At 41.6% G+C, this 16,346-nt stretch overlaps 2 protein-coding genes across 5 annotated transcripts in view; both read left to right on the forward strand.

Moving 5' to 3' along the window:
- The window catches only part of eef1akmt2 (EEF1A lysine methyltransferase 2), a 19,994-nt gene continuing 3,648 nt past the window's right edge, over positions 1 to 16,346 (forward strand). Inside the window, exons 1-6 of one of the 3 annotated variants that reach the window (XR_004895243.1) lie at positions 1 to 167; positions 423 to 488; positions 634 to 748; positions 2,365 to 2,472; positions 6,879 to 7,095; positions 8,792 to 8,951. Coding sequence is in view for 2 of the 3 variants with exons in the window: in XM_031307653.2 (XP_031163513.1) it covers positions 55 to 167; positions 423 to 488; positions 634 to 748; positions 2,365 to 2,472; positions 6,879 to 7,095; positions 8,792 to 8,889 (717 nt within the window). In the remaining variant the exon portion in view is untranslated. Of the gene's footprint in view, positions 168 to 422; positions 489 to 633; positions 749 to 2,364; positions 2,473 to 6,878; positions 7,096 to 8,791; positions 9,409 to 16,346 lie in introns of those variants that run through there. The other 2 variants (XM_031307653.2, XM_031307657.2) reach the window with 2 other exon arrangements.
- LOC116055597 (protein FAM53B-like) overlaps positions 12,026 to 16,346 on the forward strand; it is a 20,814-nt gene continuing 16,493 nt past the window's right edge. For both annotated transcript variants that reach the window (XM_031307627.2, XM_031307635.2), the window contains exon 1: positions 12,026 to 12,176. The gene's annotated coding sequence lies outside the window, so the exon portion shown is untranslated. The remainder of the gene's footprint in view (positions 12,177 to 16,346) is intronic.

Below are 16,346 nucleotides of genomic sequence, written 5' to 3' on the forward strand. Positions count from 1 at the left end.
CATAGCGACAGACCGACAGACAGGCTAGAGAGCACCCACCCTCCTCTCTCCAGCATGGATGTCGCCACAGAAAACGTGGACGTAGAAAGTGGAAATACCTCAGACCCAGAGGACGACAATTGCTCAGATAACGATTTTGAACCGTCAAAACTCGGAACGAAAGAATAGTATGTGTTGTTATTCGTTAGAACTTACGTTGGTTATTCTTGTCAGGCTCCACAACTAGATAGCTTTTCAACTAACGCTACAAGATACATCCGGAGCTTGCAAGAAAAACGTGGGATACTAGCAATTTATATAAACTTTAAGTCAGGCTACTGATGTTTATATTTTGCAGTGACTGTGTTATGTTTCTAATATAGCAACGTGCTATTTGTGTATTATATAACTAGCTAATTGTCAGTGACTGTCCTTTTCTGCAGTTGGGAAGATGCGTACCAAAAAGAACTTGAGACATTCACAGACATTGGGGATGTTGGTGAGATATGGTAATCATATAATTAGTATTGACATGCTGGCATGGTCACTGCCAGAATTTTCCAGTATTTCCACAAAATATTTGTTTAACGCAATGTTATTGGTTTCTGACAATAGTCTGTGTCATTACTAAAGTTTGTGTTTTTGTCTTGTAAGGTTTGGTGAAGAAAGCATGAGCCGTGTGCTGCGATGGATGGACAAAGCTAATATCCCAGAAAATGCTGCCATTCTTGACATTGGCACTGGAAATGGAGCCTTTTTAGTTGAACTGGTGTGAACAGAGTGAAAATATATATATTTTTGACACCATCTTGATTTTTATTTCACAGCCACTTCATTTAAAGGTGCAATATGTAAAACTGACAGCTAGTGTTTAAAATAGTTACTGCAGTACAAATTCAAAATCCTGGAGAGAGTCGTCTCCCCAGCCCCCCTCCTCCCCAAACTCGAAGTTCACAGAGGTTGCCAGGCTGAGACCGCAGCATCCATAGTCTCGCTTTGCCAGACCTTCCTCCAAAGCGCGCTGAAGGAGCATCCACAACAATGTTGCTAGACACTTGTCTCACATAGCCAGACATTACTTCACAGTATAGCGAAGTAGCTAACGTTAGATGCTGGCTAAATTGACCATCATAAAAGCCCATGCTCACGCGGACCTCTGTACCAACTGACAGGCACACTTTTTTGGCTTAGAATTACGGTAGGAACCGCTACAAACACGACAACCTCCCTGTCCTCTCCACCCGATGGACAGACACACTTCCTAAGCTTAGAATTACGGTAGGAACCGCTAAAAACACAACCTCGTCATCCTCCCACCCGATGCACAAACACACTTCCTTGGCTTAGATAGATTTACAGCCCACCTCTCTTGGCTTAAAATAACTCACTACGGCCGCTGAACAGGCTACACGTTGTAAACCGCTGTGGCCCGCTTGCCTGGTCGTCTGTTAACGTTAGCAGTTAGCAGGGTTAGCATTGCGGCGTTAGCCAGGACCAGTCGGGATCACTTTACTGGCTGTGTCTCAATTGTTTTTGCGAGTAACCAACTCAGGTACTCTAGCTATATAATTCAATGTGAGTAGCTACACGAATGTTGAAATGACATAAAATGCCCGTCCCTTGTAGCTGTGATAAATTAGCCTGAAGCTAATGCTTACCTGTTAAAGAGGAAATTAGCCAACTCTGAGTCCTTTTGGGCTCCAAGCTGTCTCCATCTTTCAAATACATCTCCAATATTTACCCGGGGTTTGTTGCGTCTCTGGTCACGCACGAAACATGCAGTTTTTTAGGTCTGTTGGAATCTATCTCTGTTGATCCTGTTTGTTTGTTTGCTGCTTTCATGGCTGTGCTAACGTTACGGGTGTACATTTTTGCAGGTATATCTGGCAATCCGGCCGGGCTGTCAAACTGGGCAGTTAACAACACACAGGCCAAAATTTGCGCATTGGGGTCATTTTTGGATTTATTACAGTAAATATATTACATATTGGACCTTTAAGAGTGCGTAAAGGGTCAGTTCACCAAAATCGAAACAACTCACATAAATATAGCAACATCTGTGGGTTATATACGGTAACAAGGATATTGTTAATGAAAACACTACATTTACATTTCAAAGCTATTTTATTCAGATGATGGCAAAAGTATCAGCAATCTCAAAACATTGCCAAATACTATCTGCATTAAATACCACTAGGGGTTGAGTGGAAATATATCCGATTTAGGTGATCTGAGCCTTAAATGGATATTTTGTAAATGACAGCTAGGTTTACAGTGATGACCTTGTTAACAAACTACTTTAACATTTCTCAGACATTTCTGTTACCGTTGATAAGCTTTTCTTTTCATTTGCTGTGTTTTTTTTTTTGTTTTTTTTGTGTCAAGGCTAAACACGGATACAGGAATCTGACTGGTATAGATTATTCGTCAGCATCTGTAGAATTGGCCAGAAAGATTCTGGAGGCGGAGGACTTGACGGATGTCACTGTAAAGGTGGGTTCAGTTATGTTTGTCATTAAAACTATAGCATTACATTACTGTTAACTTAAACAAGTATCACAACACATGTAGTGGTCACAGGGACTAAAGTCTGTTCAAGTTCACATGATTATTGTGATAAGAAGTGAGCAACAGTTGGGAAATGTTAATTTGTACCAGACATACTTTCTAATTGGAATTTGAAAGCTTTGTGGGGTTTACTGTGGCGGTACCACTGGAGCGTTTACATTATGCCAGACTGCGATGTAGATCGTTGAACTTGTATTAATGTACACAGGTGTTAAAGTGCCTTACAGCACACTGATTATGACATTCACGCCATTAATAGATGATTGGTATACTGAGTATTTATAGTGCTAGGTGAACAGCGTGAATCAACATTTTCTGCAAAAAAAAATATTTTCTCCACTTAAGTGCTGCAACATAATGTTTTAGTGTATCTGGTGGATTGTATGCCATGCACAAATCACCCATTGATACAAAATGAATCCCCTCTGTTCCTAAATGCCAATGATAACAATATAGCTTTAAGCATACTGTGAGCCGGCCGGGGAAGGTTAGAGGAAACTCTCCTGTGTTTACCATATGGGAGAGTTGGATAGGAAGAAGGCCCTGAAAGTGATGGAAGTCTGCCCACCATTTAGATTAAACCACCTCAAACACCCAAATAAATTGGCAGGATTTAACACAGCTAACAAAAAAAAGTTATAAATGCTGGCAGGGCTCTAAGGAATGTGATGAGTGAGTTTTTCTCTCCTTTGTGTATTATACAGTTGCATATGTTATAGGCATCACACACGTTTCAGAATCAGAAAGGGCTTTATTGCTAAGTACGTTGCACATACGAGGAATTTGTCATGGTGTTGTTGGAGCATGTCACACATTCAAATATAAGAAGGATAAAAGGAATAAAAAGAATATAAACAATATAAGTATAAACATATACACACAGTATGTATTAATAACGATAAAATAAATTTAAATAAATAGTAAAATAAGTTAAACAGTAGTAAAAAGGAACGCTACAGCAGAGTAGGTACAGTGGCATGAGGAGCCAGAGGAGTAGTTTGGAGAGAGTCAGGGTGGATTCCGGGCCTTGTTTAGAAGGCTAGTGGCGGAGGGGAAAAAACTGTTTATGTGGCGTGAGGTTTTGGTCCTGATGGACCTCATCCTCCTGCCAGAGGGGAGTGGCTCAAAGAGCTTGTGTCCGGGGTGGGAGGGGTCAGCCACAATCTTTCCAGCACGCTTCAGAGTCCTGGTGGCGTATAGGTCCTGGAGCGGCGGCAGATTGCAGCCAATCACCTTCTCTGCTGACCGAATGACACGCTGCAGCCTGCCCTTGTCCTTGGCAGTGGCAGCAGCGTACCAGATGGTGATGGAGGATGTGAGGACGGACTCAATGTTGGCTGTGTAGAAGTGCACCATCATTGTCTTTGGCAGGTTGAATTTCTTCAGCTGCCGCAGGAAGTACATCCTCTGTTGTGCTTTCTTCACGAGGGAGCTGATGTTCAGTTCCCACTTGAGGTCCTGGGAGATGATAGTTCCCAGGAAGCGGAAAGACTCCACAGTGTCAATTGTGGAGCAACAGAGGGTGATGGGGGCAGGTGGGGCTGGGTTCTTCCTGAAGTCCACAACCATCTCCACTGTCTTTAGAGCGTTGAGCTCTAGATTGTTTTGGTTGCACCAGGTCACCAGGTGGTCAGCCTCCCACCTGTAGGCGGACTCGTCTCCATCAGAGATGAGTCCGATGAGGGAGGTGTCGTCCGCAAACTTCAGAAGCTTGACGGACTGGTGACTGGAAGTGCAGCTGTTGTACAGGGAGAAGAGCAGAGGAGAACGCAGAGAACGCAGCCCTGGGGGGATCCGGTGCTGATGGTCTGTGAGTCGGAGACGTGTTTCCCCAGCTTCACATGCTGCTTCCTGTCAGACAGGAAGTCAGTGATCCACCTGCAGGTGGAGTCAGGCACGCCTAGCTGGGAGAGCTTCTCCTGAAGCAGAGCCGGGATTATGGTATTGAAGGCAGAGCTGAAATCCACAAACAGGATCCTGGCGTAGGTTCCTGCGGAGTCCAGGTGCCAGAGGATGTAGTGGAGGGCCAAATTGACTGCATCATCTACAGACCTATTGGCTCTGTAGGCAAACTGCAGGGGGTCAAGGAGGGGGTCGGTGATGGCTTTGAGGTGTGAAAGCACAAGGCGCTCAAAGGACTTCATAACCACACAGGTCAGGGCGACGGGTCTGAAGTCCTGTGGTCCTTGGCTTCTTGGGGACAGGGATTATGGTTGAGGTCTTGAAGCAGGCTGGCACGTGACATGTCTCCAGTGAGTTGTTAAAAATGTCTGAACACTGGAGACAGCTGATCAGCACAGTGCTTCAAGCTGGATGGGGAGACAGCATCCGGTCCAGCAGCTTTCCTGGGATTCTGTCTCCTAAAGAGTCTGTTGACGTCCCTCTCGTGAATGGAGAGAGTCGTCACTGAGGTGGGAGGGGGGGTGGAGGTGGAGGGGACCTTTTAAGGAGGGCATTGAGGGGGGGGCCAGGACCCTGTTGAGGAAGGGGAGGTGCAGGTGATGCACAGTGGCTGTAGCTGTAGGGAGGTGTCGTGGGGGATGGTGTCAGGACTGTCCTTTTGTCTTTCAAATCGACAGTAGAACTCGTTCAGGTCGTTGGCTAGGTGTCGGTCATTGAAGGAGTGGGGGGTTTTAGGCTTGTAGTTGGTGATCTGCCTAAGTCCTTTCCAGACAGTCGCAGAGTCGTTAGCTGAGAACTGGCGTTGGAGCTTCTCAGAGTACCGATGTTTAGCCTCCTTCACTGCCTTGCTAAATTTGTACTTTGACTCTTTAAATCTGTCTTTGTCCCCACTCCTGAACGAGTCTTCCTTAGCCAGCCTTAACCTTCTGAGTTTGGCTGTGAACCAGGGTTTGTCATTGTTGTAACTCACCCTAGTGCTTGATGGAACACAGCAGTCCTCACAGAAGCTGATGTATGACGTCACAGCCTCTGTGTACTCATCCAGACTGTTGGTAGCAGTCCTGAACACATCCCAGTCAGTAGAATCCAAACACGACTGGAGATCCTCCACAGGCTCACTGGTCCACTTCCTTGATGTCCTCGCTACAGGTTTGCAGAGCTTTAGTTTCTGCCTGTAGGCGGGGATCAGGTGGACCATGACGTGGTCAGAGTGACCAAGTGCAGCACGGGGGACGGCGTGATAAGCATCCCTGACTGTGGTGTAACAGTGATCCAGAATGTTCTCCTCTCTGGTCGGGCATTTAATATGTTGTTTATATTTAGGGAGTTCATGAGTGAGGTTCCCTTTATTAAAGTCACCAAGGACAATAACTAGGGAGTCCGGGTTGGTCCGCTCCACACACAGTATCTGGTCGGCAAGCATGCGCTGCGCGTCCTGCACGTTGGCCTGCGGTGAGATGTAAACACCGACCAGAATGTAACTCACGGGGTGAATAAAAAGGGGAACTCACGGGGAACTCATGGGGTGAATAAAAAGGCTTACAGTTTATGATGAAATACTCCAGGTATTTCATAATTCCAGGTATTTCATCTTTGATGGTGTGTGCTTTGCTTGGACAGAAAGCCTTCTACAGAAGTCAATATTGACCCTAGCTGGACCAGGGGAGCTACAGTGGTTCTATGAGTGTGTGTGTGTGTGAGAGAGAGAAATAGTATGTTGGTATTTTTATAATACTGCAGAAGACCAAAATAATATGTGTGAATGTGCTCGTTTGTGTGTAGCCTTGAATGGAGTCTGAGGGACTGTGAGTAGTTTCACCTACATGATAAAAAAGCTTCTTCGACAGGTCTTACCTCAAAGGTCATTAGTCTCAAATCCTTGTCAAGCCCTGCCTCCATTTACATTAGTCACAGCCTACTGCTGCTTTGACATGTCTTCATGCATACATTCCAACATCATCTTCCCACTTTTTTCATATTACAGGCTCACACTCAAATTGAACTCGGATCAGTTGCAACAATATCTAGCATATATAGCAATTCTGTCTCTAGTGAATCACTGTTGATCATCCGTTATAAATCACACATTTTGTCCACAATGGTTTGTGAGTATATGGCTCTTGAGCTCTCCCCAGAGATCTGATGCTCTCCAGATAAAGGGCTCCTTTCACTGGTGGTATGGTAGGTCAGCAACCTCTGCAGAATTAACCGCTGTCATGTTGGCAGTTGGAATTTAGTTTGAAAGTTAACCAGTGAGGTATAACACTTTCCATCTTGGTTGATGCTGAAAGATGTCTTCTGCAGGTAACTATATACTTTATCCTACATCTAAAGAGCTGGACTAAACATGTCGCCATGTTTTATATTTGCTGTTGGGATGATCAACAGACAAACTTTTCCTTAACTTCTCACTTTTTCTGTTTTTTTAGGAGATGGATTTCCTTAACTGCTATGGGGAGCTAAAGGGTTTTGATGTCTGTATCGACAAAGGAACATTCGATGCAATAAGCTTAAACCCAGACAACTCCAAGGAGGGCAAAAAACTCTATCTCCAAGTTTTAAAAGATGCTCTAAAGGACAAAGGATTCTTTGCTGTCACCTCCTGTAACTGGACAAAAGAGCAGCTGCTAGACAGATTCAGTGAAGGTGAGGGGATGCACAGAAATTAAATATTTTATGTCTGATCATTTATTTTTGTTAGATTCTGATGAATCTTGTTAAGGGGTGGTTCAGAATTTTGGACATAGGGCCTCATTTCCATGTTAGCCAGTGTGTTATTTATCAGTGGAGACCGTTTTCAACACTTTTCATCCAGTCCTTCCAGTTGCAGAGTTGGCTGGTGCTAGGCTAGCGCAAGTCAACAGTATCTGCTAGCCTGCGCTTCTCTGTTTACTTTTCGGCGCAGTACTACTAACTGGAGCAAAGTAAAATTCTGCCACTGCTGAGAAACTAGTCCCTCAAAATGTAATGCGATCATTGAGATGCAAGGGTAGTTTTTAGTGCGGTCAGTTAAACGCGTTATTAACGGCGTTAACGCAAACCCATTTTAACGGCATCAATTTTTTTATCGCGAGATTAACATTCTTTTCGGCATAGCAAACTTTGTCGTTTTTTTCACATGCTGTTGCAACAACTAGTAATGTTAGAAAAACTACAACACCACACCGGATCTAGCTAGACCGGAAACAAAACAACAGGCACGCCGCACACACTTGTTTGGGCTTGCGAGCCGGCCAAAGAGTAGTAGGCTAACGTTACGTTTTGAGTGGATGGCGAGCGTGAGATGCCGAAATGGATGCCAATAAGATTCTGAATGGAAAGTTTACTTTTAAAAAGTTGCCAAATGGTTCCATTGACAAGACCAAAGTGATCTGTGTGTTTTGTCATTGTGAACTGAGCTATCATCGCAGCACATCCAGTCTGAAATACCACTTGATGGCCAAACACACAGCTGATGCGAATTCTCCGCCCCCTCGTCAAAGCCAGGCGACAAAAGCACAAAGCAAGCCGATCCACTTTCTCCATGTTGATAAGAGCATTAAAATGAGAAAAAAATAATTGGACAAAAAGAAATCTAGGGACATTTAGAATAGATAAAAATGTGTGATTAATTGCAAGTTAACTATGACATTAATGCAATTAATTGTGATTAAATATTTTAATCGTTTGACAGCACTAGTAGTTTTATTTCTAACATTATTCTATCAGACATTTACATCGATAGTCTGGCGTTATAATTTATTTGCCTCGGGTGTACTGTGGAGTGCGTAAGACTGTTTTTAATGGCATGCTAGCAGTTACTTGGAAATGAGGTCCTATGTCCAAAATTCTGAACTACCCCTTTCATTTCTTGTTAATTGAGTAACACTGAATGTAAACAACTTTTATTTGTCTGAAAGAAAATTCCACAGGACACCTTTAGTGTATTTGTGCAGTGTTGTTAATGGGATAAAACAATGGGAAAACATGTTGAGTTTTGTTGTCTGACCCTCAGTCAAAACACAGACACAGTTCTACAACTGCAACAGTTACCTGGCAGGTTGTTAAGCTGCAGGCAACAACAGCCTTGTAAAGTCAGAATTATAGCAAGCTTCCAACAGCTGTCACTCCTCTCAGTGTAGTCACTCTGGAGAGCCTGCAGGGGGCCAAAGGGCCTTGAGAGCTCATCTGTCACACTGAAAGGTTGTCTTTAAAAGGCCCTAGGAAGCACCACAGATGGTGCATGAAAAGTTCTTGACCCTCTGTAGCCATAGTCAACAAGAAAAGATCTGTGTTTAAGACAACATGTTGATGTTCTGGTAGTATTTCTTAACCTGCACATTTTCTCTGTGTTACCTCACAGGATTTGATTTTGTACAGGAGTTGCCTACACCAAGTTTCCAATTTGGAGGCAAGACGGGCAACAGTGTGACAGCACTCATCTTCAAGCGAGTACATTGATTCACATGTCCCCAGAGGAAATTTGTTTTGTTTTTTTGTCATCAATTCTGTAGTTTTTTTCTGTGCAGACGTTTTCGCCCAGACCTGATTGTATAGCATTCCTTTTTTTAAAGATTTGTGTAATGAAGCAGGCATACAGTGTAACTGATTGGAACAATACTCTTGAAATAAATAAATATTTTTTGTTTTGTTGCTGTCATATTAACTTTGCATTGATGCACACAGTGCTATAGGCACCTGATACATATTTTTGTGAAATTGTTCTGTAATATTTGTTATACAGTTACGCAGACAATTAAGATTGTTTAATTCAATTTCAGTTTCAAAGATGTTTACATACATTTAAAATGGTGCTTCACGTTGGAATGTACTTAGCAGTATCTCGTATAGTATCCCAAAAATAGTACTGAAGTCATTTTCTATCACACGTTCGCTTTCAAAACTGTTTCAATGCTACACAGGAGTATCTGTTAACTCCTGTGTTTTCTGTGGATTAAAAAACAAAACCATAATCTGTCACTGAAGACTATTAATCTCACATTGGATGTGGTAATGTAAACTAGCTGAATGAAGCTGAATAACAAAACTCCTCACACATAGGTAACGTACAATTAGATTAAGGGTCATATGAAATATTTTCACATGAAACCTTTTAAACTCAATAACATGGGTTCTCTCTGGCTCTTTGTGTAATTTAGGTTTCCATATCTTGTGGCATCAAGAGCCTTTCAAATGTGAACTCGTGCATGCACTGTCACTGATTTGTTACTTTCCTGAGGCTACCTATAGTAAGAGTTCAGCCAGATAGTTATTCAGTCTTTGTTTGATTTGATGAGTCACCACAGGCCTAGAGGCTAAATTGTATTCTGGATTTCTTTTATATAAGGGCTAGAAGAGAAAGGAGATATACACGATAATTTGTACTGAACATTTTTCCCCTATTCCATAAATCATCTTATAGCCCCTCAAATTACTTTGCAATGACCCTGTTGAGAGTCCTGACCCACAGTTTGAAAACCACTGTTCTGTCTTAGGAAGTTGTAGTTAATTGCCTCCATCTTTCATGACATCTGGAAAAATAGCCCAAACCTAATTGTCTATACTCCTGGAAACCAGCAGAGCTTGGGATCCCGAGGACCATGATTAAGAACTTCTGACATAATGAATAAACAAGAGGCCATGCCTTCTGTGGAAGAGAGGACTGTGCCATTTCTTTTCTCAATGACAGCATTAATGACTGTCAAACTCAGGATCCTAATTGAGAGCATGGTCAGTAGTCCAATGGGAGCTGTAGATGTTGAGGCACGCTGTTGAGTAAACACATGCAAGCTTTACAACTACTGCCTGGAATTTTACAAGGCTCTGGATATCCTGCCTGGATGTGCATAGTATACCCCCGTTTACAAGGATTCCCATGAAGTCAAACTTCCATTATACAGTATATCCTTTTCGACATTCACTCTCATCAAAACAAAACTTCTTAGGCAGATCTTTGCATGTTTTTCATTGTGTCAGATTTTAATATGCACCAAAGTTACCTCCTTGAATATACTGCAGCCTACTCATGTCCCTTGCAGGTGCTGTTGCTAAGAAACACCACAATCCTGTTTGACTATGTAAAGTCATGAGATTGTTGGTCAGTTTTTCCATGATACATCATTCCTAACAGTGGATTGCACTTGAATCAGAATCAGGTTTATTGCCAAGTAGGTTTTCATGTACAAGGGTATTTTAGTGCATAACAGTGACAAAAAACAGTAAGAGAAAAGAAAAATAAACAAGTACTGCAAGTAAATAGTCTTAAATATAAAATAGAAATAATAAAATATGTTAGTGATTCCGTTATCATTCAGCCAAATCTTTTCTTGTATGTCAACCTTCACTTTTAGAGAAGCTGTGTAAAATGTATCATTCATGAAGAGTTTACAAAATAATTAAGTAATGTGCTGCTGACACTGTGCTGACACTTACATGTTACATGTATGTCCATTATTTTGAAACTGGATATATCTTGACCTTGTATCTGAAAAATGCTTCACGGTGCATGTAATGTAGATTAACTCAGGAAGTCAAACCGTCTTTCTTGTTAAAATGGCCCATTTTAATCAAAAGGGAAGTTGGAACCATTTCTTTCGGCATATTTTTGTATTTTATTACTATCCACCATGAAGTAAAATAAAACTGTGGATATTGCTGGTTTGAACTGAGCTGTAGAGAACATTTACCACCGTCAGCATTTTTCATAGCTTCTGGGTTGGCACACATGCCCTAAACTAAACTTTTATTCCACTCATAATACCTACAAGGGTTTTTGACTTGATGCCATAGCCCTGGCTGTCCTACCAGCATGAATACCAGGCTTTCATATTAACCTCTCAAGTGTGATACTGCAAATATTTATGTTTTTTCACTCCATCTCCCTGGAAACACGTTTGAAGTCCTCGTAATAGGATTTTTCTTGGATTGATTGAATTACTTCTCCATGTAGCATTGAAGTTTTCCATTGCAGGAGAGCCAATGTGGAAGTGGGAAAGATTTCCTCTTTCGAGGGATTTCAGCCCTTTTCACACTCTGCCCTTTGAGTATTTACTACCGTGGTTACATTGCAGCAACATATATTAAGTTCGTTGAGACTTTAAAGTCCGTTATTTTTTTATAGATGTTTCTTTTTCGATTCATGTCTGGGTTATTGTCTAGGCTGGCTACAACCGAGACAGGAACGACCAAGAGGCAAAGAAGCAACTTCGTTGGTTGGTTAATTAGTGTAAATGTAGCTTTCTTTGTAGTACCGGGATGACAACAACTTAATTAACATCAATGAAAAGCATGGCATAGTAATACGAAGTACCACATGAGTATTGTAAATGCTTGAGGGAGGAACGCAGGGGAACATACCAACTCGAAAGGGGTGGGGGGTGTTTGTTTTAAATAAAGTGCTGAGTCGTGTGTTGTCACGCACTTAGAGTTTTATTGTTTTTAGTTAATAATTAGCTCATAAGGAATCAACTGTACAGTAACCTGGTACTCCCGTAGTTAAACAAGTTTGCTAGTCGGTCACTCGTCCTCCGCTCTCCCCCCCGTCCATATGGTTTGTCTGTACACGGATATTGTTACAATCAGAGCTGAAAGCTGAAAGCAGCAGCGAGCTCTCAGCTGCTTGCAGTCTGGCTCAGTCCTGCGCTGGCGACGCGGAACTGGCGGCTGCAACTGCGAGAAACTTTTGTGATTTGTTCCTGCTTTCCCTTTGTTGAAGATGACCTAACTGCGAGAGAGCCGCTGCTGGCCAGGTAGTAGGGCATTTGTTCAGCTACATCAGTATAACCGTGTTCAGGCTTCATCATCATGTTTCTTCTTCCACTGCTGTGGAGTTACTCTTACTGGGTTTCCTCTGGGACTGACGTTAGATGACAACATTGTTAGGTTACTTTGGGGCACAAAACAGAAAAGAAAATGTTCTTGTCTTTTTTGTTGTATTGCATATAATTGCATATTGTCAATCAATCTCTGCTACCTTTAAACCAGATTAGGCATAAGAAAGTGCATATTGTGGCGTGTAGCACTCTGTGGATGTCACTCCGGCTTAGTTATTAGGCTACAACGTTTCTGGATTAAATCAGCTGTTGTAGAGTGGGTTTTTTGCTCCCCAGCCTGACCAACCTGTTGCTGTATTAAAAGTCGCTGCTTAATAACCTGCTGTAGAGAGGGTGCACACATTAACCAAGCTATGTGAGCTAGAAAACCCCCCTCCCATCTATCAACAATGGTAATAAAGCCCAGGCTGTTGTCAAATACAGTACCTGTGTAGGTGGAGAGAGGCAGTGTGGCTGCTTTGCAGCTCATATTGACATACGACTCCTCACCACAACCTGTGGGAAGAGATTGAGAGCAGCTTGAGTGCTTTGACTCATAAGACATGGTTGCATATCTCCCACCACACATTTAGGGTTTTGTTTCTTCTTGAGATAGGAATCTGTAATTACTGATTTTCTTTTCTGAGCATAGCTGTTCCTCAATTTTGTTTCTGTTTTCAGAGCAAAGATATAAGGCTGTGTTTTTGGATCCCAATGAAATAACACTCTTTGTAGTCCATTGTTGTGACTACATGAGTCATACACACTGAATTTATGCTATTACACATTTATCAAACTGAAACTAAGTTGATGAGATAGCCATAGACTGTATATTATTAGTCTATGGAGATAACTGATAAGAACATAAATAATAAAGTCAATAGTCTTTTTATATATGTGTGGCTGGATATCTGCCTAAATCACAGCACAGGGTGCGTACTCATTTTGAAACTACTTTATTGCCTTTAGATCCAAATCAAAGGCACTCTGAATATGGAGCGCAATGGCAGCAAAGCACTGAACTTCTTATTTGTCAGTGTTTCCTTTCATCTGTGGGTGAGGAGGGAACTGTTGGTGCTTATGTTTTACCCTCTCTAATATGTGCACGGCGGTAAGTTGATTTGTGGACACTATAAACACAATATCGCGAAGAACTGGTTTGGTATCAGGGTCCCCTAATTGAAAATACCTGGAAATGTTTCTTTCTGCCACCATGGCAGCAGTTGCCTCACAGGACAGGGATGGCTGGCTAGTTTGGCTAACTAAACAGGAAATGACTATTTTTCTCAAGAATCCCGCTCAGATAATGCTCTCCAAAATTCAAGGTGTAGCTGAAGTTCAGGTTGGAAGTGAAGCAGATAAACTAAAAGCTTTAATTACAAGTCAGCTCTAGTGTCTAATTACAAAAGGGGGTGTGTTTAAAAGCCTCACAAACACTGGTCAGGTTAGAGTATTTCTGATGTGCCATTCCAGTTTTGGAAAGATTATGATGGCTATACCTGGCTTTGATTTTTCTTTTTTAAATAAACCACTGCTGGAATGTTACAGCTTGGTGTGAACAAAAAAATGTATCACGTGAACCTGCAAATGTTTTGTTTACTGTAGCTGTTGATTTGATCTGATGAGGGCTGGGTGGGAAATGTTCTATACTGGTGGTGCCAGTACCTGAGTTTCATTATGTTTTTTTTGATACCTTTGACAGATATAAACATCTGTTTTCTATAAAATCTTTTTTTAATGTAATCAAATGAGCTAACTTCATATGCATTACTGTTTTAATACTGCCATAAAACAAACCAGCAATGCAAGAACTTTTTAAGTAATTAGTCTAAAATTAGCAAAACCATTATTTGAATCTGGAAATAACTGATTACGGACCATGTTAAAAAGATTCAGTGGCATGGTGTTACAGAAACATTTGTTCAAAAGAGGTTTGAAACCCAGCCCAATATCTTACTAAAGAGGAAGTAGCAGATTCTCATCACAATTGCTGGTAATCTCTTTTTACTTTTAATGGTTATAGTGAAGCACAACTTTATGCACTGCAATTGTACTCGATGACAACATCTCTGGCATTGTTGGACTGTAGAGTTGTTTTTAGACACGCTATATATATTATTTATGGGAGCAATTAAGGCCGGTGGGTTTTTAAAGGGGATCGCTCTGCACTCCAGTGTGTGCTCAAGACGCACACATTTGCAAGGCCTTTGTGTTGCAGGCGAAAGGCCCTATTAGAGCTCCATTCTGTCTGTAGGCAGCTGTGTGCTGAGTGAGCCACTGGTCCATTCTCCGTCTGTGTGTTCAACTCTTCCTCAGTCCACACACACACACACACACACACACACACACACACACACACACACACACACACACACACACACACACACACACACACACACACAGAGACACTTTCCACACTGTCAGTTTCTCTGTTTTTGACTCTCTTGTGTATGATTTTTCTGTGGTTTTTTTGCTTCACTTTTTTTCTGTACCACTTATACTTTGGCTCTCTTTCTTTTACTTGTTGTCTGGCCCTAGGCATTATGCAAAGCTACCAGAAAAGGATAGTTCGACATGCCTGTCTGTGCGCCTCTATGCCGCTCTCTATTCATTTAAGAAGCTTCCCTTTCTTCTCTGTGACCTGCAGTCATAACTGCTGCTGCTTCGGGCACATTGAAACTCATACCACTTTGCTTCAGGGAGTTAAAAATGCATACTTTATTATATACTTTATTATTGTCATACATTATTTCATGTTGTTAGTATACTCCGTATTGCTCATTTTGTATATTCCTTCCTCATTAACATGATAGATTTGTTAGTCTGGCGTCTCGACGCCTACAGAGCCAAAGGCCTGCAACTGAAAAGAAAAGAAAAGACCCATTCTCACATACACCAGAGAAGCACTCCCCAACCCCCCAAGACAGGCACCAGACTCTACTTAGAGATGAAAAGCATTCTGGGATGCAATAGGAAGGCTCCCATCAACACACCCACTGTGTGCATACTTGTGGAGATAGTGTGGAATCAATTTATGTTAAAAAAGGAAGAAAAAAAGAAGTTGTCTCTGCTTTTTGACTTTCAAATAAGTGACTTTTTACCCTCTGGGTCTTAGTTTTATCTCCATCTCCTATTATTTTTCTGAGCGCTTTGGGTTGACTTCTCAAAATGTCAGCTCCTCACTGAATCATGTTGTGTGGAGGTAGCTTGTAGATAGGTCTCGTGAAACAATCCCCCAATTGCATCCCGAGGAAAAAAGAGAAATGAAAGCTTCTGTAAGTCTTTGGCACAGACAGCCTGTATTTTTAGAATCTGTTTTCCACAGTTATAACAAAATGTAAGCATCCCCTCCAAGTTATAGGACTTTTACAGTTCACTGCAACAGCTTTTCCTAATACAAACCTGACACTTAATGTATAACATCCTCCAAAAGTGGCTTTTGTGCGAGGCTAGGCTTGAAAACATGGCCAATGTGTCCTGACAATCCTGCTTGCACAAAGAAGGCTAATTATCATGGCTACATCTGTCATAACTCCCATCTGTAGGCCTCTGCGGTATATTCTAATTGGTTCTTGGTTCTAAGTAGTTGTGTTTGAGTCTGTCAGTATGTTTAACATATACCTGCAGGTCATTCCAAACAACTGCACAAGGCTGAACACCAGCAAGATTTTCAACCAATTATCTTACTGGCAGCAGATCAGCTGATTCACTGAAGAATTTCAGGAAGTAGATGCAGATGGAGATCTAACCTCTTATATACAGTCTATGGATCTAACATAAGTATTGCAATAGAGACTTTTAAGCCAATCTATAGTTTGTGTGTTGGTGAGCAAAATGTCACTGCTAATCCAATTTATTACCCAGTAAAACTAAAATATGGGTTCAAAAAGGTTTCTGTTGTTGCTACTTTTTTGTTGCCCAGCATAAGGACCTTATTGATGCACATTAGGGGTTTAACAATTCAATCCAACAGCAATTTGATTTGCTGTAGTATTTCAGCAATGATTAGATCACATCACACATTCTGATCACAATTTCATTTGATATAATTTGATTACAATCCTTCCCATGAGTATAACAGCTCTATGAATTAAAAATGTAAAAAAA

Source organism: Sander lucioperca, chromosome 15 (assembly GCF_008315115.2).
Source record: "Sander lucioperca isolate FBNREF2018 chromosome 15, SLUC_FBN_1.2, whole genome shotgun sequence".
NCBI classification, from domain to species: Eukaryota; Metazoa; Chordata; class Actinopteri; order Perciformes; family Percidae; genus Sander; species Sander lucioperca.